The sequence below is a fragment of the Kockovaella imperatae genome (assembly GCF_002102565.1).
Source record: "Kockovaella imperatae strain NRRL Y-17943 chromosome Unknown BD324scaffold_16, whole genome shotgun sequence".
Classification (NCBI taxonomy): domain Eukaryota; kingdom Fungi; phylum Basidiomycota; class Tremellomycetes; order Tremellales; family Cuniculitremaceae; genus Kockovaella; species Kockovaella imperatae.
In genome coordinates, this window is record NW_019028956.1 from 288,122 (window position 1) to 308,955 (window position 20,834).

General features: G+C 52.3%; 11 protein-coding genes across 11 annotated transcripts; 5 read left to right on the forward strand and 6 right to left on the reverse strand.

Moving 5' to 3' along the window:
- Positions 1–233: 233 nt before the first annotated feature.
- BD324DRAFT_192292 (hypothetical protein) lies at positions 234–1,413 on the reverse strand. Its single transcript, XM_022012135.1, has one exon. It carries the CDS (start codon positions 1,080–1,082, stop codon positions 339–341), a length of 744 nt encoding a protein of 247 aa, XP_021868302.1. The 5' UTR covers positions 1,083–1,413; the 3' UTR covers positions 234–338.
- On the reverse strand, positions 1,362–2,333 carry BD324DRAFT_653710 (actin-related protein 2/3 complex subunit 3; the record flags this gene model as incomplete). Its single annotated transcript, XM_022018694.1, has 7 exons — positions 1,362–1,389; positions 1,438–1,606; positions 1,662–1,871; positions 1,914–1,954; positions 2,010–2,052; positions 2,163–2,265; positions 2,328–2,333. The coding sequence occupies 7 exons, from the start codon at positions 2,331–2,333 to the stop codon at positions 1,362–1,364; spliced, it is 600 nt and encodes a 199-aa protein (XP_021868303.1).
- Positions 2,334–2,540: 207 nt separating this feature from the next.
- BD324DRAFT_638040 (dihydrofolate reductase-like domain-containing protein) lies at positions 2,541–3,401 on the forward strand. Its single transcript, XM_022017072.1, has 3 exons — positions 2,541–2,770; positions 2,831–2,963; positions 3,017–3,401. Exons 1-3 carry the CDS (start codon positions 2,632–2,634, stop codon positions 3,372–3,374), a joined length of 630 nt encoding a protein of 209 aa, XP_021868304.1. The 5' UTR covers positions 2,541–2,631; the 3' UTR covers positions 3,375–3,401.
- On the reverse strand, positions 3,402–6,604 carry BD324DRAFT_638041 (Dolichyl-phosphate-mannose-protein mannosyltransferase-domain-containing protein). Its single transcript, XM_022017073.1, has 10 exons — positions 5,963–6,604; positions 5,799–5,912; positions 5,459–5,747; positions 5,302–5,410; positions 5,095–5,254; positions 4,288–5,053; positions 3,868–4,248; positions 3,784–3,827; positions 3,516–3,731; positions 3,402–3,457 (listed from the first exon to the last, which is right to left on the reverse strand). The coding sequence occupies exons 1-10, from the start codon at positions 6,410–6,412 to the stop codon at positions 3,443–3,445; spliced, it is 2,544 nt and encodes an 847-aa protein (XP_021868305.1). The 5' UTR covers positions 6,413–6,604; the 3' UTR covers positions 3,402–3,442.
- A 164-nt stretch (positions 6,605–6,768) lies between these two features.
- Positions 6,769–8,229, forward strand: BD324DRAFT_638044 (putative 60S ribosomal protein L4). The gene is made up of 5 exons (XM_022017074.1): positions 6,769–6,806; positions 6,862–6,988; positions 7,039–7,726; positions 7,795–7,895; positions 7,951–8,229. The coding sequence occupies exons 2-5, from the start codon at positions 6,871–6,873 to the stop codon at positions 8,142–8,144; spliced, it is 1,101 nt and encodes a 366-aa protein (XP_021868306.1). The 5' UTR covers positions 6,769–6,806; positions 6,862–6,870; the 3' UTR covers positions 8,145–8,229.
- A 369-nt stretch (positions 8,230–8,598) lies between these two features.
- On the forward strand, positions 8,599–9,991 carry BD324DRAFT_584191 (Alpha/beta knot methyltransferase; the record flags this gene model as incomplete). Its single annotated transcript, XM_022013667.1, has 8 exons — positions 8,599–8,973; positions 9,041–9,199; positions 9,267–9,408; positions 9,466–9,533; positions 9,582–9,624; positions 9,677–9,776; positions 9,823–9,922; positions 9,968–9,991. 8 exons carry the CDS (start codon positions 8,599–8,601, stop codon positions 9,989–9,991), a joined length of 1,011 nt encoding a protein of 336 aa, XP_021868307.1.
- A 24-nt stretch (positions 9,992–10,015) lies between these two features.
- On the reverse strand, positions 10,016–11,067 carry BD324DRAFT_638049 (hypothetical protein). Its single transcript, XM_022017075.1, has one exon. It carries the CDS (start codon positions 10,930–10,932, stop codon positions 10,297–10,299), a length of 636 nt encoding a protein of 211 aa, XP_021868308.1. The 5' UTR covers positions 10,933–11,067; the 3' UTR covers positions 10,016–10,296.
- A 3-nt stretch (positions 11,068–11,070) lies between these two features.
- BD324DRAFT_638052 (CrcB-like protein-domain-containing protein) lies at positions 11,071–12,977 on the forward strand. Its single transcript, XM_022017076.1, has 4 exons — positions 11,071–11,704; positions 11,771–11,867; positions 11,935–12,064; positions 12,130–12,977. Exons 1-4 carry the CDS (start codon positions 11,302–11,304, stop codon positions 12,961–12,963), a joined length of 1,464 nt encoding a protein of 487 aa, XP_021868309.1. The 5' UTR covers positions 11,071–11,301; the 3' UTR covers positions 12,964–12,977.
- BD324DRAFT_638058 (hypothetical protein) lies at positions 12,978–16,589 on the reverse strand. The gene is made up of 14 exons (XM_022017077.1): positions 16,525–16,589; positions 16,404–16,464; positions 16,311–16,341; positions 16,136–16,241; positions 15,043–16,084; positions 14,872–14,989; positions 14,655–14,834; positions 14,425–14,597; positions 14,260–14,374; positions 13,827–14,219; positions 13,654–13,776; positions 13,495–13,597; positions 13,361–13,436; positions 12,978–13,305 (listed from the first exon to the last, which is right to left on the reverse strand). Coding segments are annotated over exons 2-14 (2,649 nt in total). The 5' UTR covers positions 16,406–16,464; positions 16,525–16,589; the 3' UTR covers positions 12,978–13,118.
- BD324DRAFT_638067 (hypothetical protein) lies at positions 16,311–17,139 on the forward strand. The gene is made up of 5 exons (XM_022017078.1): positions 16,311–16,341; positions 16,404–16,464; positions 16,525–16,650; positions 16,711–16,849; positions 16,906–17,139. Exons 2-5 carry the CDS (start codon positions 16,420–16,422, stop codon positions 16,908–16,910), a joined length of 315 nt encoding a protein of 104 aa, XP_021868311.1. The 5' UTR covers positions 16,311–16,341; positions 16,404–16,419; the 3' UTR covers positions 16,911–17,139.
- Positions 17,140–17,856: 717 nt separating this feature from the next.
- BD324DRAFT_638071 (hypothetical protein) lies at positions 17,857–20,824 on the reverse strand. The gene is made up of 3 exons (XM_022017079.1): positions 20,547–20,824; positions 20,358–20,491; positions 17,857–20,303 (listed from the first exon to the last, which is right to left on the reverse strand). Exons 1-3 carry the CDS (start codon positions 20,669–20,671, stop codon positions 18,064–18,066), a joined length of 2,499 nt encoding a protein of 832 aa, XP_021868312.1. The 5' UTR covers positions 20,672–20,824; the 3' UTR covers positions 17,857–18,063.
- Positions 20,825–20,834: the final 10 nt, after the last annotated feature.

A 20,834-nucleotide genomic window follows, 5' to 3' on the forward strand; every position in this document is an offset into this window, starting at 1 on the left:
TATTACACTATATGTCAAGCTGTGTCATTATTGTCGCCAAGCCTTCGTACAGGAGACGAGATGCGCAGACTGGAGTACCAGGCATTGTCATTACGTGAGCACCAAGATATTCTCGAACAAACGGGAGCTTCGGAGAAGCCAGGCCTGGTCGTCCGAGACCCATGGTGACCTGCTCGCTTCGAAGACTTGGCGAGGGAACAGAAGGTTTGACTCTGATCTCTTCTCACCACCCAGAAAGGCGGGACTCACACAGGGCAGGAGGGTTACTAAGAAATTTGCTTGAAAGTGATATTCATGGATCTGCCACCTAGCCTACTGTATGGGGGCGTGGTGTGCCCTTACCTTCCTCCGCAGGGAGCCATGTCATCTAGTCTATTCCAGCTCTCCCTAGCAATCCTATACATACCTTCCAACTTCCGGTCCAACTCTCTTCCCCTCCCATTCTCCCTCTGCTCGAACCCTTTACAAGCCTCTCTTCCGATGCCAGCGGCAGACAAGTCGATGTCCTCTCCATCACCTCCGAGAGGCTTCCAAGGTCCACTGTGACCGTAGGGACGATCATGAGAGATCAATCGAGTGGCCACGAATTCTATGACAGGAGTTGGCGTTTGAGGATGAAGAAGCTGCAGATGTCGAGTCAAGGGGATCAAGAGGGAGCTTGGCTCATCGTACCGATCAGTGAGGATCGGGAGGATACCTCTGATAGGGCTTGGAGATGCGGACTTGGCAGTTGCAGGTAGCGAAGGAGAAGAGCTCTTCTTCTCATCGTGTTTGGGAGATTGTAGAGAATCCGGGGTGGGTGGAAGATTCTGGGGAGAAGGTAGCGTGGCCGGCGTAATGGTAATGACGGGAGGGAGTCGAGGGATGTTGATCTGAGAGCGTTTGGCAGAGGAGTCCGACATGTCGAGGGTGCGATGTGTGTAAGTAGACGAGATAGGATTGTCAGAGCTGTAGATGTCAAGTGTGCGACTGAACACATCAGTCATCTTTCGACGTATCTCGACGATCAGTATGTGTGAGCCAGTGTCTAGACGACAATCCTTTCTGGTAGAACATCGCTTTCCCCGTACAGGTTGATCCATTCAAGTGTCCTTTCAGTGTTCATAAAACGCGTCGCATCTGCCTGCGACTGAGGGGGAGTATGAAGTCAACTTTGTCGTGCTTGAGTGGAAGAGGGTCAAAACATGGGATTGTGAGAAACAGGCTGAGGAGCAGGAAGCGAGAGCAAAAAAGGCGACAACCTGCACTGCAAGACCATATCTTTTCTTTCACCAGCCCTATCGCCAGAGAGCTGCGTCGGCTCTGAATCATTCCCCTTCAAGCATTCCCCACCTTTTCTCCTGCTGCACGCTATTCTTTGCCTACGCCCCCAAACTTCTTCCCATGAATCTGCGGATTGTCAGTGGTGCTGAAAATGGCGCCACATGAGACCCTCACCGTCTCTTCTGGAAGCTCATCCACCATTTGCTAGGCTTAGTTGCTCTGGGTCCCATTTGTCCGGTAGGTTGACCATCGGCTCCGAGCTGGTGCTCAGGGGGATAAAGACGATCACAAAGTCTCTGGGCTAGCTCCGATCGGGTTTGGGTAAGGTAAGACCGAAGGGCATCTGAATTGAGCGGATTAACATGATGGCATGTACACAAGTCACAGGTTGACCTCACCAGCATCCGCTCTGGAGGCGGGAGGATGATATAACGAGTTGAGGGGAAATCCAGCGTCTCCGGGCAAGGCAAAATTGTCGACGGCCAGTGTGGACAACTGCTTAGAAGCCTCTTGATAACTTGGTGATGGTCTCCCGGCAGTGGGCGACAGTTTCGTGAGACACTCTGATATGAAAAGGATGAGGTAGATCATAAGTCGGTCGGCGGGTCCTAGGTGGAGGTGAGCAAAACCACCACTATGCTCTGGCCCACCTTTGATCTCAAAGTTTCTGAAGAGACAGTTGGCTCTGAAGCTGAAGAGTGGGAGACATGAGTGACTGTCCAGACTGAGGGAAACGAAACCCTCACAGATCCAGACTCTCCTCAATGATATCCGGCTCTGATGGGTCGGCTGCGGACGGTATCAGCGATGTTCCATCTACATCACATCTACGCGTGATCTTTGACATGCTAGCGACGGCCTTGGAGGGGCTCTATTGGCAGTCTCAGCTCTCCACTCACATGCTATGGGAGCTGGTCCTCGGATCTTTGTATTTATAGGCAATACAGCCATGTTCCCAATCTGTCGGACCGAGGCATCCTCGTTGAATACAGAGTGGTAAGCCTGAGGGTCGAGTCAGATGGCCGTCCGCCCCCGATGTCTTCACTATAGATGGAATCACTTACAGGCATCGTCGCTATGGGTTTCCCTGTCCACCTGTATGCAACCGCAAGGATGGGAATGAGTACTGGTCAACTTCAGGTGCGAGAGGGGGAGCACACTTTGAATGACGTCTCCGAACAGGCCAATAAAACCTTTATTTGAGCCCACAAGTAAGTAAATGGTTCAGAGGCAGAGGGGTCGCGCGATACGCGCGCCGAGAGAGATCTCAATGCAGTCGACAATCGTAGGACGACCCGGAGATAGTCTACACTAGGGGTACCTTCTCTTCTGAAGCGAAAGTTAGAGCCATCCGAAGCGCTCTTGACCATGCCATCCGACCATACCACCACAATGCCCATCTCTCGATCTATGACAGCCATCGTGGCAGCCACTACATCTAATGGTATAGGAAAGAACGGTACACTTGCCTGGAGGCTTCCGGGCGAGATGAAATACTTTGCCAGGGGTAAGTGAGATGCTCCTCGACTCGAGACTGTCTCGTCTGATGCTCCTTTCTGCAAGCCAGTGACGACGGGTGAATCTCCGACAACGCCCAACGCCGTGATCATGGGTCGAAAGACCTGGGAATCTATACCAGCAAAGTTTAGACCGTTAAAGGATAGACACAATATCGTCGTATCTCGACAAGAGCTGGACCTGTCAGTCTCTCCCGTTTGGCAAAGGTCGATCAAGTGAGTTGATCTGCTTTTAGGCCTGGCGAATCGACTTCCTCCGCTACCTCTCTGGAATCTGCCCTTACTCAGACTCGAGGGGCACATAGGATCTTCCTCATGGGTGGTGCTCAACTGTACAACGAGGCTCTGAACCAGAGCTCAACTTCAACTCAGTCCCCTCTGGTCGACAGAGTGCTTTTGACTCGAATCATAAGCCCAGAATACGCGTCTGATGTCTTCCTCAATGATTTCGCATCGACCCAAGTGGACGGCCGACCAATATGGTTGCGGTCGACCCATGAGGAGCTCTGCAAGTGGCTAGGTTGGGAAGCGCCAAAGGGAGAGATCGAGGAGAAGGGCACGACGTATAGGTTTGAAATGTGGGTCAGGCGGTGAAGTGTGATCATCAATGCAACATATCAATTCATGCTTTAGTGTCGTTTGCTCGTCAAGTCTCGTTGAAATCACGAGTTGTAGATCTGAGACATGCCACCCTATCAGCGGGCGCTACATTCGATCACACTCAGCGCCACTCACATTCCACGATGGTCTCCATGACCAGCCTTTGTGGCTATTGACAGGCCCGTGAATACCTAACGCCAGATCCTTGAACCACCAGAAACAGCCTACGACGAGCGCTGTCCAAAATACGAACCAGGCAATTTTGGCTCTCGGTGATCTATGCGGAGATGCAAAGAAGAAGTGGTCCAGAAGGTGACCAAAGATGAGAACGGCAAACCACAAAGGTTCGAGCTGGACAACACTTCAGATCTCGCTGGACAAGGCTCGTAATAGATTGACTCACGTAATGGTGGAGGTAAGTGACCCGGCCCATGATCAAAAATGGCACTGCGTGGAATGAGATCTGACAACGGAGCTGACAGCTCACGGAAATGTAATCCCCAACCGCCCAAAGCGACCTTTGCAGGCCACAGGAACTGCTCCCATTCTCCAGCCTTCCAATCCTTGTAATGCCTCTGCATCCTCGCAATGTACCAGAATCCAACGAAAATCGACAAGATGAGAGACACACTGCCACCCCACCAAATGACAGGAGTACCGAGGAGGTAAAATTTGATCTGGTCGTCTCCCCATCCGCACATTCTCAATCCAAGATGGAGGAAAGGCCAATCCGTAGGCTTTGAAGCCAGGATATCTTCCTTGTCTGGGTCTGGAATGAGAGCGTTGTTTGACGTCCACATCGCCACGTTGAGATGAACAAAGTCTCTCCAGAACGGGGATTTATACAGCTTGGCTTCGCCAGGGGGCACTACAGGAGTCAGATTGATCCATTCCACACCACACTCACATCTCTCATTCCAGTGAGATTCCACATTCCAGTAGGTGTGTACGTCTTTCGGATTATTCTCCTTATCACACGACACTTCGACCTGTTTGAAACCCCATTGCGGCAAGACTGCATTCGCCGCCCGCAGATAGCAGTGCAGATCTCGGTGCTTGAACCGGATTCGCGTGGTGAGCGAGTGAATCCGATTGTTCATGGTACCCTTTGATGAATGAGTGTCGTCAACGACTTCAACGACCCATAGATCATTATCGTCTCCGACGGTCAAATTTCCATATCCCGCGACTTCATAGTTCTCCTTGGTGACAGGAGCTGCGATAGGGTGAGAGTGGAGGTTTCTGCCCGTTGCAGCATGAATCAGCCGAATCACATGACCGTGTTCGAGAAACTGAATCGGACCATCCGGATCAATCGGATCGGCTCCCCAGGGTTCGGCGATCAGCCAGTGATTGTTGTCGTCTTTGTAGTGATAACATGTGACTTGCTGTTGCTGTGATCCAGTAGGAAAGGTCTGAACGTGAGAATGGAGAAGTCCACCTCCATAACCGTAATTCTTGAACGTGACTCTGGATCCATAGGCGATCTCAAGAGGGGATTCGGAAAAGTCGTTGCCCTTGAGATGGGCTTGGAAAAGGGATGACATTTGGGCGTCGCCTGGACCCGATCGATTGAGAATCATGAAGTGCATCTTGAAGCAGGTGGCGTAAACGACAAAGGGAATGACGAGCAGACAGCCGATTCTTGCAACCCAGTGCTTGATGTATGTACGCTGGTGGCGTGAGCTTCGGTCAACAACATATGATAACTCACGATAGGCATGGACAGGTCGCCAAACTTGTTCCAGAGATCTTCAATAGTGTATAGACCCACCAGGGCAGTGACGAATTGACCGACCCACTTGACACTGCATGTGCAGCCGATTGACCACCCAGTGAAGACGAGCCAGAGCCACCAATCCTCGCCGAAGGGACTGAGGCGGTCAGTAGTCCTTCCTACGCCGCCCCACAGAGGACTCACTCGTGCCTCTCATTGTGGAATTTGACCAATCCAAGTACAGTGGTGAATGTGAAGAACAGTAACATCGAATCGAGCAGAATGAACCGAGAGATACAGAGCCAACCGATATCTGAGGGGACTGAGCTTCATAGGGCAAGTCGGGCCGAATGTAGCTCACCACACAGTACGCATATTGTCACCCAATGTCTGGTAAACTTTGACCATCCCAGTTCTCCAGCTGTCCACCATGCGATCGGGACCAAAGCCACCCCGAACGAAGCCAGCATGACTCTCATAGCTGTGTAAGGCACATCTTCAGGGTACTTGACACCAGATTTGAACTCGAAGCCTCCGTTGTAGCCTGACAAGACGCCTGCCAAACCCACGAGCATCTTGCCGAGGGGAGGGTGGACGTCAAAGTAAAAATCCCGATTGATGTAATGAGAACCAAACTTGCCAAAGTGAGCCTGCGACAGCATATCAGTGTGGCGCTGCAACAAATGCGACGCCTGACTTGCCTCGTCCCATACGACATAATCGGCAGCTCCTATACGCCAGAATCTCGTCGTCATTGAAAGGATAGTATAGATGCCACACCAGATCCAATCTTCGTACTCGGCATAGAACGCCCTCTGTAGACAAGATCAGCGGACCGTTTCGAATGATTTTCCATCTCGCTTACCCATCCCTCTTGTCTTTGTTTGGGTGGAAGGCCTCTTCTCCCACCTATCCCAGGTCCAGCCCCATGACCTTTAGCCCATTTGCCTTGATCATCATCCATCAACGCTGCCTTTTCGTCCAATTCGCTATTGGGCCCCGCACCTCCCGCGCCAGCGACCGCTTCTTTCTCTCCATACCTTCTCCGAGTCTCCATCTCGTCATACAATGGTAGATCGTTTCCAACTCCAGCAGCCTTGTCGATACTCAGAGCTGGGTTATGGGAATACTGATGAGCGTCACGCCTCGAACCGTAATACTGTTGTGGAGTTCTTGTCTCCCAAGGCCTAGGATCTGCGATCTCGTCGTCGTCGTCGTGATAAATGGTTGGAGTGTGTGATCTGAGTTGTCGCAGTGGTGTATGAGGTGCGGAGCTGTTGTTTTGCTGAGACGATCTCGCAGAGGGCCTCTGCATCGCTCGGTGATGGGTTGATTCTGAGGCGACCGAGCTGGCGGTGGTCGCAAGAAAATGATCTGGCAGGCCTTTTGATAGTCAGGTAGTGGTTGCAGTCTTATTGGTCATGAGCGAGCCTGGACATGATTGCGTGACAGACTGTCCTTCTTCGCAGTGATCAGAAGATGATGGGCTTTTCAGGACAAAGGGGACAGAGACAACCTGTGTGGAAAGCTGCGCGGCGCGCGAGGTGCCACGCGAGCATCATCATAGACTGCCACATTCATTTTATCTCGGCGTTTTGTCGAAACGGTTCGAAAATGCCGATGCGACATTTTCCACCCTTTTGGCGAAAAGAGTTTGTAGTGAGCAGTGAGCAGCTGGGTGTATCTTCAAGACTCAACCCTCGACAACAGTGAGCATTTCATAGCTCTTGGCTTGTATTCACCCCATCTGACTGACGCTATCAGATTCTCAAAATGGCTGCTCGACCCACCATCACCGTCTGGTCCGCCGAGGGAGACTCCTCAGGCTCTCTCCCCCTCCCTGCCGTCTTCACCGCTCCCATCCGTTTGGATGTGGTTCAGCAGGTTCACAGTGGGTGGAGAATGATCTGACTAGGGGAGGTGTATTGATCATGTCCTCAGAATCCATGGCTAAGAACCGACGACAACCTTACGCCGTCGCTGAGAACGCCGGACACCAGACCTCTGCCGAATCTTGGGGTACCGGTCGTGCGGTCGCTCGTATCCCCCGTGTTGGAGGAGGTGGTACCCAGCGATCTGGACAGGCCGCTTTCGGAAACATGTGCCGAGGAGGACGAATGTTCGCTCCTACCAAGACTTGGAGGAAATGGCACGTCAAGATCAACCAGAACCAAAAGCGATACGCCGTTGCTTCTGCCGTTGCTGCCTCTGCTCTTCCCTCTTTGGTCCTCGCCCGAGGTCACCGAATTGAGCAGGTTCAGGAAGTTCCCCTCGTTGTCTCCTCGTCTGTCCAGGGAATCAACAAGACCAAGGCGGCTGTTGAGCTCCTCAAGACCTTGGCCGCTTACCCCGACATCACCAAAGTTTCCAACTCTAGAAAGACTCGAGCTGGAAAGGGAAAGATGAGGAACAGGAGATACAGGCAACGACGAGGACCTCTTGTCGTCTACGACAAAGACGAGGGTATCGTCCGAGCCGTCAAGAACATTCCCGGTGTCGAGACTTGCCCCGTTGACGCTTTGAACCTTCTCCAACTCGCTCCCGGTGGTCACGTCGGACGATTCGTCATCTGGACCGAAGGTGCCGTCAAAGCCCTCGACGGAATCTACGAGAACAAGTCTGGATTCAAGTGAGTCGACTGCTGCCGCACGCACGAGGCTCTATCCGGTCGGAACATCGCACTGACATCAATTCCAGCCTTCCCCACGCCAAGGTCACCTCATCCGACGTCACCCGCATCATCAACTCTGACGAGATCCAATCCATTGTCCGACCCAAGGGCCAGGCCGTCGCCAAGCGTAAGTCCGATCGTGCCCTTCTCTCTTGCGAGGATGGTGCTCATTTCATCTCCAGGACCCTTCACCCAGAAGAAGAACCCTCTCCGAAACAAGGCTGTTCTCTTCAGACTCAACCCTTACGCCAAGACCCTTCGTCGTCAAGAGCTCATCCGACAGGAGCGAAAGAAGGCCGGAAAGGGATCCGTCAAGAAGTCTGTGCCTGCCGGAACTGCCAGCAAGCAGTTCTTGGACATTCTCCACGCTGCTTAGGTGGGAGGTATCGGGTGTCTGATAGCACACAACGGTCATATGTAACATTCATAGGCCGTGATGACATGTTATATATGAGAGCAAAGGTGTCACGACTGTTGTTGATGATGCGCAGAAGTTGTCGTGTACAGCCTGCTGTCTGTCCATGAACCCGTCCCAGCCCGCCAGTGCGAGAATCGGATGCCGGCATGTTCTCGGTGCGATCTGAAATTTCTGAATCCCGACCACAAAGCGAGATTGATCTCTTCCACATTTCCTACACTCTTCTGCTCGCATCCCGCCCGTTGTCTTACTACCCATCATGCGATCGTCTCCTGAGCCAACCAAGCGACGAGCATCGAATGCGAGTGCATCACCCGCACCCGAACCGAAGGTATCGAAGATGTCAGCTACGGCACCGGCATTTAACCCATCTGCCAAGTCGAAATTCCATCCTCTGCCGCCCACACCGATCATGGCTTCTTCGGCTGGTTCTACTGCTGGGGCCGGAGCCTCAGGAAGCAGGCGACAGTCGAATGGACTAGTAGGATCTCTTCACGCAGCCAAAAGACATGCAGGGGGAGCCGAAGGAGTCGACGAAGAGGACGATGAGCAAGGCGCAAGAGGACAAACTGTCAAGGTCGAATCGGATGGTGTGATGGGAGATGGATTGGATGAATCCATAAAGCAGGGTATAGCCAAAGCTATCGCTCATTCAAGAGTAACGAAGCCGCTCCCAGGCTCCAGACGAGCGACTGCAGGTGTCGATTTCGTACCTAAGCAAGCGACCGTTCCGAAGAGTACAACAGAGAAGGAGAATACAAGGAGGTTGATTGTCGTACTGTCGCAGGTGAGTAAGCGTCTTTACCCAGCTGTGCTCCGCGCAAGGATTCTCTCAACTGATCGACACCCCTCAGGCCTGTCTGGAAGCCTATCGAGTCTCATCAGGATCAGGAGGCAAGAATGCAGCTGGAAAAGAGGCCAAATACGCCTTGCTAAATTGTGATGACCATCAAGGAATATTGGCAAAGACAGGAAGGGATATCGCAGATGCCAGACCAGATATCACGCACCAGGTGAGCGGTCAGAAGAGTCAGAGACCGCCCCATGACCGCTATTGACGAAGGACGACTTGCGCCTCAGTGCCTCCTAACCCTGCTCGACTCTCCCTTGAACAAAGCTGGGCTTTTGCAGGTCTACATACATACCGCCAAAGGCCAATTGATTGAAGTCAACCCGAGTGTCAGAATACCTAGGACGTTCAAGCGGTTCTCAGGTCTCATGGGTGAGTTAGCCGTCGCATCGACCAGGGGAGTGATTCAGTCGAGCTAATGGCGTCCAGTGCAACTCCTGCACAAACTCAGTATCAGAGGTGTCCAAGGATCAGAGAAGCTCTTGAGAGTGATCAAGGTGCGTGTATACCTTACCACGCAGGATCGTGCTGACGGCGATCTCCAGAACCCAGTCACCGACCACTTTCCAACCAACACCATCAAGCTCAGTAGGTGCTGACTGGCACCTAATCTGGAACCTGCAGCTAACCTGTGTTTCAGCACTCTCCGCCGACGCTCCCACAGTCAGACTATCCCAGTTCTTGCCCACTCTCCCGGAGTCCCATTCCATAGCTGTGTTTGTTGGCGCCATGGCTCGAGGGTGAGCGTTAGACTCCATGCTCGCCAACCGATGCTGACACCTTCAGTCCGGACAACTTTGCCGACCAATGGGTCGATCAAAAGATCTCGATCAGCGAATACACGCTATCGGCTTCTGTGGCTTGTGGTAAATTCTGTTGCGCAATGGTGAGTTGGGCGGCGTCCAGGATGCCAATTCTGACAATCACTTAGGAGGAGATGTGGGATATCATCTAGATATTTGGATAAAGTATACCATTTGAGCCCTGCATCATGTACAAAAGTGTTGTCTCTGGAATACCATGTCTCATCCAGCTCTAGCGCTGACGATTAACGTCCTCCATGGCGATCCTCATCAGCTTGACCTCATCTTTAAGGTCCCGGATGACACCAATCAGCTGAGGCAGAGATATTCGAGCAATGGGTTGGTCGTCCGAGTGCTGTCTTCCGAATCCGATGCCTCTCGCTGGAGATTTCTCCTTTGCGCGGCCTTTCTCGCGGCTCGAGCAGCTCCACGTCTGGCGTCTCGCCCGCTGTCGAGCTCAACGACTGGGATTCTGAGCCTCTTCCCGTGGTGCAGTTGACGTCGACGTCTGCTGGGCTTGTGATCGTGGCCTTAACAACAATCGATGCTGTACCGGCGGTAGTGCTGATTTCTGTATCAATCGGATCGTATTTGGTGCCGGTATAGTTGGTGCTTGCGCAGGCCCTGGCCGTGCCGCTGCAAACTCTCGATCCGAATCCTCTTCGAGCATATCGATGACTCTGACCCCATTGATCTTGCACGCTTTGCCATCCCTCGTGCACTTGTGACATAGTCTTAGCCTGGCTCGACCGATCGAGCGTTGATCAGATCTTAAGAGAAATCGACAAGCATGAGGTCCGTGACGCTTACAGTGATCACAAGGTATGATGGCTGGATGCCCATTGGAGTTTATATACCGTCCGTAATCTTTCCGAACATCGAACCCGTTGGCTAAAGCTCGTACCGGTGGCGGCGGTGGCAGAGATGAGACGGGGGGAGGTGTACGCCGTGATGCTGCCGAGAAATCATCAGAGGAAGTGCGTGGTGTTTGTGATCCTGGATCGGGAGTCAAGGCCGGTGAGGGTGTACCTGGAGATGGAGCTTTGATGATGGAGGGAGATACGGGAGATGGAGTCCTAGAGACCATCGGCATGGAATCGTATGATACGCGGTGTGCCCCGGGATGCAGTCCGTCAGTGAGTCGCCGTTTCTTCGGGCGGCCAGGTCGAGGCGCATCTATACGAGCTCAAGGACGCATGAGATTCCTCTGGGTGAGAAGAGAGTTAGGTGGCATGGATTTTCTTGTCCCAATTTCCGAGTTGACAAACAATATGATTCACTTACACGTATACTTCGATTCTCTGTGAAATGTTCCGCGATGACAGCCGGCTGAAGAGATAGCTAGGATGGACTTGAAGCTGTTGGTATCGCTCAACAGCTCCAACATCGTGCCAGGCGTAAGACTCAGGAGGACCGCTTATACACCTGGATCTCGTTTCCGTTTCAAGGAACATCTTTTGAGATGGCCACTGAACCTTCGCACTCGCTCAATGCTGTGGACGCAGCACGGGATATAACGCCAAAGAGGGTTCCGACTCAGTCGGGGCAGCGCCTTACCCCAGGATCCTCGCCCAGCCGGGTCCTGACCCGAGACAACACCCGTGATCCTGCCCCCGACCCCTCTTTGAATCAAGATCCGAATTTCATCCGTATTCTATCGACTCAACAGTCCATGTCCGCCGTATCAGAGGACCCAGAGCTGCCTTCTGAAGCACGTCCACCATCTCCGCCTCCAAGAGAGGGCGAGGCTCCACCTCCCGTCGAGGAAGTCACTCTGAGCCGCCTGGGAGCTCATTACTCCGGATTGGTCCTGGCTTCCATGGCAGGCTGTTTGATCCGGTTGGGCCTCACAGCTTTGGGGACATGTGAGTGATCTCCCATCACAGAGTAAACATTACAGTTCCTGAAGTAGCTGATGACCCCCCAAAAAGATGATGGCCACAGCGTGTATCCGTTGTTATGGGCACAAGGTGTCGGTTGTGGGGTCATGGGCTTCGCACTGGATAGGAAGTCAGAGATTGCAAAGATGTGAGCTGAGACGGAGATTCCATATGCACCGCAGGTATCGATCTGACCCGTTGACCCATTGACTCAGATACCCGCCGATCTATACCTTCCTGACAACTGGCGTCGCCGGATCCATCACCACTTTCTCGTCCTGGATGTTGGAGAGTTTTCTGTCATTCTCAAATCAAGACGATTTCAATAGAGGCGGTCTGTACGATGTCAGTCCTGTGTCTCTTCTTTGAGAGTGTGTGGAAAGTCCCCTGCTGATCTAAGCCTCGCTCAGACTGTCGATGGTCTCGCCTACTCCTTCTCCACTTGGTTAGTCGCTCTCGCCGCTGTCGACGTAGGCCTCCACTTTTCATCCATCTTTCCTCCATTGCCTACGCGGTTGCAGGGACGTCGAGTGGTCGCAGAGCTTCGCGCAGTGAAAGTAGAAGCAGATGGTGTTACAGAACCACCTCAAGAGATCGGTGAAGCTGGACGACCCACACTCGGAGACACGTCCACTTCTTCATCATCCGCTACAGCGACTTCTCGAGGTGCTCGTCTATCCACTCGTGGAACGCCCTCGACCCGGACCACGCCTTCACCTCGCACTCGCAACCCACTCACGGGCGCTACACCTGTCCTCGATACTCTCTTCATCTCTTCGGCATTTGCATCCTATCTCATCGCGCTTCTCTTATATTTCCTTGGACCCCGTCATTGGCGTCATGAGGCCATTTTCCCCATGCTTCTCTCACCTCCAGGTGCCATCCTTCGATTCGCCCTCGCTCGGATCAATCCCAAACAGCCATTCATCGACCGATTCCCACTTGGTACATTCATCGCAAACATGCTCGCTACGTTGGTCGTCTGCTCGACTTACGTCGGCATGAGACCTGTCTCGGTAGGCTCTACCAGTACGGTCAGGTGTAATGCCCTGTATGGGTTAGAAGAAGGGTTTTGCGGATGCCTCAGTACGGTTTCTACATTTGTCGTTGAAGCGAGGGCGATCAAGAAGAAACGGTGGAAATGGATCTATGTAGGTGGTAGTGTTGTCTTGGGTCATTTGTTCGCTCTGGCCATTGTGGGAGGCACAAGATGGACCAGGGGCTTCGGATCAGTCTGTGCATAATAGGTTACCAGTGTTGTAAAAGTATCACTTGAAATCCATTGTACAGTACAAAGAATACATCATAATGCACAAGAGGACGACATGCAGGCTCGTCTTGCCAATGAGTACAGTTAATGATACAGATTACTCTTCCTCTTGTCTGCTGACATTACCCTTTAAAATCCCATCCTCGTCGGTTCATTATCACCTCTCGCCTTGTCATCTGAGCCAGTCCTTGACGTCCTCGGTGTCTGATGCAGACCTTTTATATCTCTAGGTTTGTAAAGGGGGGAGAAATCTTCCTCAGTAATAGATCTCTTGGCTGAATCTCGCATTTCCTCTACTGCTTTGGCCTGAGTGCGGCTGTAGACAGGTGGTCAGATTGACGCGACTTCGGCGCGATGAAAACAGCACTCACGCAAGCTGCATGAAAAGGCCGACATTGTTCATTTCTTGGATAAAGACATTGACGTCATTCTCAATCACGAGTGCGCCTGTGGTCCCACATATTAAACATACTGTTCGCCTATCGGCTGCGAAGGTATCACTTACTGGCCCTGTCGCCCAGGAGGAATAGCCGCCGAATCTCCTTGACCAACACTTTGGCGACAATGCTCCACACGGTGATAGTGAAAGAGTCGACCTCGAGCGAAGGCTAGAACAAGTGGCATCAGCTCGGAGTTGACACAGTCTTAAAAGCGTTCAACTGACCAAAGCTGGACCTTGCCTGACCAACGCTGCAGAACGTCTCGCAGATGCCAGTGCCTCTTGATTCTCACACTCCAACGAGTTGATATCATGTAAGAGCATATGAGTAGCTTGGTATTGATGATGCTGCAAGACCCCACGTGAGCTCTGACCAGATTTGTCATTTTGCCACTCACAAGCATAATGTTCTTAGGACTGATGTATGGGAGTTCAGCCCCATCAAGCTCTGCGTTTCTGATTCGATCCAGTGGAAACACTCCGTCCGCACCCATCGCCGAGGTCATCTGTTCCAAACCCAGCTTCGTCTCGCGATAATCTGCTAAACACCTGTACTTCGGCTGCTCCAGCCAAGCTGGAGGTCTAGGCAACGAAGGATTGAGTTGATAGATCGACCATTGACGAGTGTGTTCCGATTCATCATCTGCCTCTAAAAGCGCAAGCTTTGAAGCTCTTTCCAAAACGGTAATGGCTCGGCAAAACTTGGCGTACCACATATCATCCAGGGGTTGGAAATAAGCAGGTCGATAGATGTCCTTGACGGTGATATCGTCCTGGCGAGTCACCGAGCCCTATCGAGGGTGAGCAGAAAGGTCCTCCAGCAGGACTCACTGCTACGATATCTTCCAGTGGTCGTGGGAATGGAGTGGTGATATCCTCTACGTTGATACCTGCAGGGAAACCAGTAGCAGCAGCGCCACATCGATCCACCACAAACACGGCCCAGCTATGATTCGAGTGTCAGTGGGACATCAAAAGCCCAAAGGAAGCACGTACAAAGTATGAATTCGCTCCGCCAGTTCTATCGAATCTTCGAGCGGAGGCAGAAGGTGGACCTTGCTGCGCAAGAATGGATTTGGTTTGACTTCGGGAGCGAAGACGCAGCTTTTGATCTGATGAAGACCAGTGGAGAGGACCAATCTGACGGCCATTCCGGATATGATCCAGCCCTGCAAGGCGATTGTGAGACAAGTCTTCGTTCGATCAGGGACGAATTTGCCGCTCACCTCGTGGAATCTGCCTGAGACGAATGACCAAGCACTGAGGAGCATGGCGGCGCGGAGACAGTCGATTAATCGATCACCATTGGCACTGTTCAGATCCAAAGCTCGACAGGCATTATCGAAAAACGTCTGCTCCATCTCTCCCATGTTTGGACTGCTGGACATCCTCGTTGCCCAGAGATACTGCGGCGTCAGAGACTGGTCTCGAAGTCGAGCTTACCATGGCGTTGAGCAGGGCAAGGCTTGGCCTCCGCCGGTCCGTGAACTGTAGACGATACCTGAAACGTGGGATCGACATGTGAAAGAATAATTTGGAGTGAGCGAGGAAACAATCGAGTCTGAAAGGATTCGGTCAGCAGATGGACGGCCTGCCGAGCACAAAGCGACTCACAGGATTTCTCGGACTTCATCTGTGAGGCCGTCGTGCTCGTCGACACCATGCAGTCTGACGAGCGAGTCTCTCCTGTCCGGATCAAATGCTTGGCCGTTCTTTGGCCTACGTCGTTTATAATCGTTTGACCCGACGTCTTGCCTCTCCTTTGGGTTGAACAAGAATTCACCCAGTCTCTCTGTAATGCCTTCTATAGGATCTATTCGGGATGTATTGGTAACATGGGTGACTTCCGCAGCAGCGAGGCCGGACAAGTCAGGTATGGACGGGCTCTCTGCACTGTTGTGCGTTGATGGTGGGAGAGATGGTAATGCAAGTGGTTGATTATCGTCGCTTGGTGTGGAGAACGTCGAATCGCCAGAAACATGGGCAGGGAAACGGAAGCTTGGTTCAGGCGCGGTCGGAGTATCGATAACGGTTTGGAGGCTGTTGGAGCTATTAAGGAATGGACTAGGGGCGAAAGGAGTGGTATTGAGATCGATGTTGCGCTGGAGCTGGACATGTGGAGATATGCCTAATGGTGTTTGGAAGTTTGGCATGTATTGCTGTTGAGGTGTTGATTGGGAGGCGATGACAGGTGTCTGGAGATCGACGGAGGATTGCATGGATGGGAAACTTGCGTTTGGCCAGCTCATGTTGTCCTGCATGTCAAGATTGTACCCATTCCAACTCGTCAGGTCGGAGAGCTGGGTCTGATGATATCCGTTCGAGTTCGAATCGTACATGCCGTTCGCAGGAAAGGCTCCGCCAACATTATTGGAGAAGCTGTATTGCCCCGAAACGTCGGCATCAAAAAAGGCGCTCGTATCTGATTGAGTGGTGTTCTCCACGAACGAGGTCGGCATGGGAGCTGTCATGCTCAAGGGATTGATGTACGGTACGCCGTTGCTGAAGTCGACGTTCCCAGAGGGAGGATGGTAGACGTGAGAGGGTTGAGAAGGTGGGATTGTGTTCGACGATGGATGTGTGACCTGATCGTTGTCGGGGGAATGAGTCGGAGTAGGCTTTTGAGATTGTGCAGGAGCTCGTGGATCTGGGCGTGCTGATGTAGATGATCAGCTTGCTTCAGACTGTTTCCCGCCATGGCGCCCACCTCGCTGACTTTTGCGCTTGCCAGGCTTTTTCGGGGGAGGGATGTATTCGCACTGTTGTTTGTACTTGATACACATGCTGCATATCGGCTTTTCGCCTGAACAGCGCTGGACAAGGTCGGATCAGTGACCAGAGAATACGATCAAACAGTCTTAGCACGGGAGTTGGACACGTACCAGCTTTCGCCGCCGACAAAAAGTACACGCCCTGTTGGGAACAAGTCAGCCAGTCGTGTCATTGTTGAGTAGTCAGTCACTCTCTGCACTCACATGCCTCGCCGTAAAGATGTGCCTGATGCAGCTGCTGCTGTCTTGCTTGAGGATGCTTTGCCTAGTAAAGCGTAAGCAAAGTGCTCATACGCACTTGTATTAGATTCGTGAAATATCTCACCTTTTCCTTGAGCAGATGATTCACCTTCTTCGAGTGGACTGCCTTCGTCTTCGCCCTCGTCTGACCTGGTGGAATTCATCAATTAAAGCGCATTTCAGCTCGACTCACTCCAATGACTCGTCTGATGTGAGTCCATCTTCAACTATGCGAGGAAGAGCGTCAGCACGGACCCTTGACGCATCAAAGGACAGGTATGTATCGAGGCACAGAGAAGTGACCCGGATGAACTTGGATGGAAGAGGCCAGTGCATGCACAAAGGGAAGGGGGGGAAGTGCTCCTGGGCAACTCTGAAGCCTAAAGACAAGCGAGCGGTCTTACTCACGAAGGTCGTTTGGGTTGATACCGATGGAGCCTCTAGAATCTGACGATATCATTCCAGCAGTAGCCGATAGCGAGCCCGAGCTTGCTCCTCTTTCGTGACCTGTCCAACCTCGGAGCATGTTGGGATCCACACTTCCAGGCATAGTATAGACGTCGCCGTATCCAGGAGGTGGTCTTATCCTGCTGCTGCCACTGCTGCTGCCACCACCCCCGACTCCGCTGCTGCCAGGTGAGGAAGATGATCCCATATTCATGGTGGTGTATCCATGATCCGACATTCTCCGCCCCTCCCTCCCTCCCTCTTCCTCGGTCGTATTTTCGCTATTTTCGAGAGAACAAGGGTATCACTAGGCCGCCGGGGGGCAATGACGTTATTTCACACTTATTGGGAAGACCGAGTTACCGAGATGGTAGAATCAGACCAATACGATGTATCGCTTCTTCCTCACGCCCACACCGCTCAACCGTGTGTCAGAGATCTACCAGTGCTATCGAGTGGCTTCTCTTTCTTCACGAGTCCATCATATATATATATATACCTCTGATCAACAACTCTAAAGGTCACCTGTCTGTCCACGAGCTACCCGGGGCTGTATGCCGAGTTTTGCATGTCTCCCGAGGGGGTGGATTCCATGAATTACCAATAAATGATAATCCCTGCAGATTCAGAGGAAAAAAAAGAAAAGGCTTCTTTTTTGTGTCTTCTCTCTTCAGGCACAGGTACCAGCCAAAACCGGATTGATTGATCTGACTGACTGACTGACTGCTGCTGCTGCTGTTGATGCTCTCCCCATCTGATCATCACCCAACCATTCTCTATTCGCCAAAGTACTCTCTATCTCCCCGTCCAATAGAGGGGGGCTTGGGAATGGGACTATAACAACGCCTCACCTGGCGCGTACCTCGATGCTGTAGCTGTGCTTGCTTCCCGTCTCAAACCCCCCCCCCCCCCCCTCTTTTGCTCTACGCTTGGTGTGAGAGAGCGTCAGTCTGCCCCCATCTCGGCGAGATTTTCGTTTCGCCTAATGGAACCTTTTTTTTTTCCTTCCCTCTCTCTCTTTTCCTGGCGGCGGCGGCGGTGGTGGTGGTGGAAGGTGGAAGAAGATCTCACGCCACCAAAAGGGACACACCGGCCGACTCGGTACCGAGCATTCTGGCGATCATCGTGTTACAACAACAATGCCATTCGCATGTAGCTGGTCTAATTACAACTACCTCTAGTCGATCAAAGCAGCAGCAGTAGCAGTAGCAGAGTCCATTAAGAGATCAAATCGGGTGCCAGAGGTAGGTGCTGTCCTCTGCATACCTTGAGAGGCAGTGCCACTTTTTTTCGGCTTGTTCTTCGTCTTTTTCTTCCTCCTGCTGCCGCCACTGTCTATGCTCAAAGCTCCCAGCTCAATCTCGAGCTCGGGGACATTCTCTGATTCGACTGCAGGCGTGTGCCCTATAATCTTGTCATCCAGATCATGTAGTACGGCATCCAAGCATTGCCCGTAGACCACATCCTCTTTCACCGACCACAGCCAACCGGTCGAAGGAGGGGGATCCACTTTGGCAAGACACGAGTGAAGCGCGACACCAGACAAGAACATGAATGGTGTGAGATGCGTCAACGGTGTCGCACAGTCAGCATCAGGGACTAGCAAGAGAGCCTGAGCGAGCCAATGACAAACCGACATGGCTACCGTGAGTTGACCAACAATTTTAGATGATCTCGTTTCGAGCACCGGGTATTGTCCTTCATCTGAATCATGTTTCGATCGATCCACTTTTGAATCCCTCTGCCAACCTGCAAACGTGCCGATACACGCTCGAAGGACTGCTTCGACTTCTGACCTACGCCATGATCCTGATCCTTTGATCCCAGATCGGTCGTAGGCGTCAAGGACACAGAGTCGAATGGAGACCGCTAGTGGATGGTATTGCCGAGGGAGACCTGAGATCTTCGGCGAGGCACATTCTATTAGCTCGAGGAACCGCTGTATACGAAAGTCGAGGGGGTGAAGAGCATCCGGGCGACCTTCGGGTCGAGGTGGGAGTGGCACTTGCTGACCGACCAGCTTGAATGTCGAACCTTGTCGAGTATATTCTGTAAGCGTTCGGCTTGGTGGGACAACGACATCGACCGCCTCGCCGTCCAATAGATCCTTGGCATCGTGTTCATCGTCCACCATAGTCTGCCCTTCAGATGCTGGCTTTGCATCGAGTGATAAATCCGTTTCCGACCCGCTGCTCTCGTCCTCTGCATCAACAATGAGCAGTTCGCGGGCAGCGCGATCCTCTTTGACGGCCGCTATCTCGGCCTCTGTCGGATCTGGCCAGCAAAAATCACCCAGACCATGCTCTACAATGCGGTAGGCTCGTTGCCTTATGTTGCGGTTCCGATCCGTATTTGCATACGATGGCTCTGATGGGTCCTCCAAACCGGTCAAGAGGTACAATCGATCAGGTGAGAGATACCAATTGACGACGCTCGCGATACGACCGACTTGCTGGGCGTGAGCATAAGCTTTCTGAGCAGCGCTGATGGACTGCTCGCTCCGACATCCAGTATGGGAGGTCTGGCCGCAGAAAGGATACGCCTCGCAACATGCTACTGTGGACGGCAAGACATACTGTAGAGTCGCATCGATGATGGTATTGACCATATCTGAGATGGTGGATTGATGCGTATGTAATCCGGATTCTGAACACAGACGCCCGATGACTTTGGTGATGAGGAAGACTGCCTGGTCGCCTGCACTGGCTTGCCTCTCCTTGACGGCGGACGGCCCGAAATGAGCTTCACGGATGATACGAGCGACAAGCTCAATCTTTTCACTCCCCTTTCCTGCATTGTAACGCGATGCAAAGAGTTTGTTAGAGAAATGTTGGGGCGTATAGTCGTTCCCGACGATCGAAGCGAGAAGTGCGAAATGGGATGGGGGAAGACGGAAGCGTTGTCGGAAAGCAGTGGCAGAGACGACGCCAAGCGTCAAGATCGGAGAGACGGCATTACTAGGGGGAAGTAGAGGAGTTTGTCGATGGGACCCAAGAGCCTTTTTAGACGAAGCGACGGTCCATTCTTCGGCATCGACCTTTGGCGTTGACGGTGGAGATTTGTCTCTCCACTCGACAAAGTCCAGCGGACAGTAGCCTCTTACATTCTCCGCCCCGGGACCAGCCATGAAGATCAAAAAGTCGGAATCCTGACCTAGGACGTAGCCACCGAGATCATTCGCAATAGCTACTATGATTCCGTCTGCTTCTCCAAACGGTGTGAAATGAGTCTTGACTTTCAATGATTCGACGGTGTGAATGAAAGTATGTAAAGCGAGAGGAGGTAGAATAGCCTCGGATCGTGAAAAGGAAGGTCTAGATCGAGATTCAACAGAGGTAGTATAGAACAAGGCGGAGATGGTGAAAGAGCGTTCGAGTCGGCTGATGATCGTAGCATGCTTTGCTGATGGAGCGGTTCCTACGCAGACCTTCAGTGTGATGATATGACGGCGTTCAGACTACTTTAACGCACCATCGAAGACAATGACTGGCTCAAGCCCTACTTTCCGCCAGGCATCGACGAACCGCTTGATCAACCGAGAGAAACGCAAGTATTCTCCACCGGATGCCCATGGCAGACATGAGAGATACAGCTGGAACACAAGACTATATTCAGAGGATTAGCGTTTCTCACAATGCTTCGTTTTGTGCTAAACCCCACCCCCAAGCATCGATGACGATGGGTATCCTGCTAGAAGGACCGGCTACATCTTCCGAGAATTGTCTATACGAGCAGAGTGATTGTCGATTATCTTTGATAAAGGTCGCGAGACCTCGTACGCCCATGAGCGAGACGACAAGGTGTCACAGAATCTCTGAGAGGTGAGGTGGGTCTCGACGATGATGAATTGTCCTTGACATACATGTCCTACGTGACAAATCTACTACTTTCCTAACCGGGAAACGCCGGTCTTCCGCCACCGTGGGAGAGTCAGCGGTCAAGGAGGAG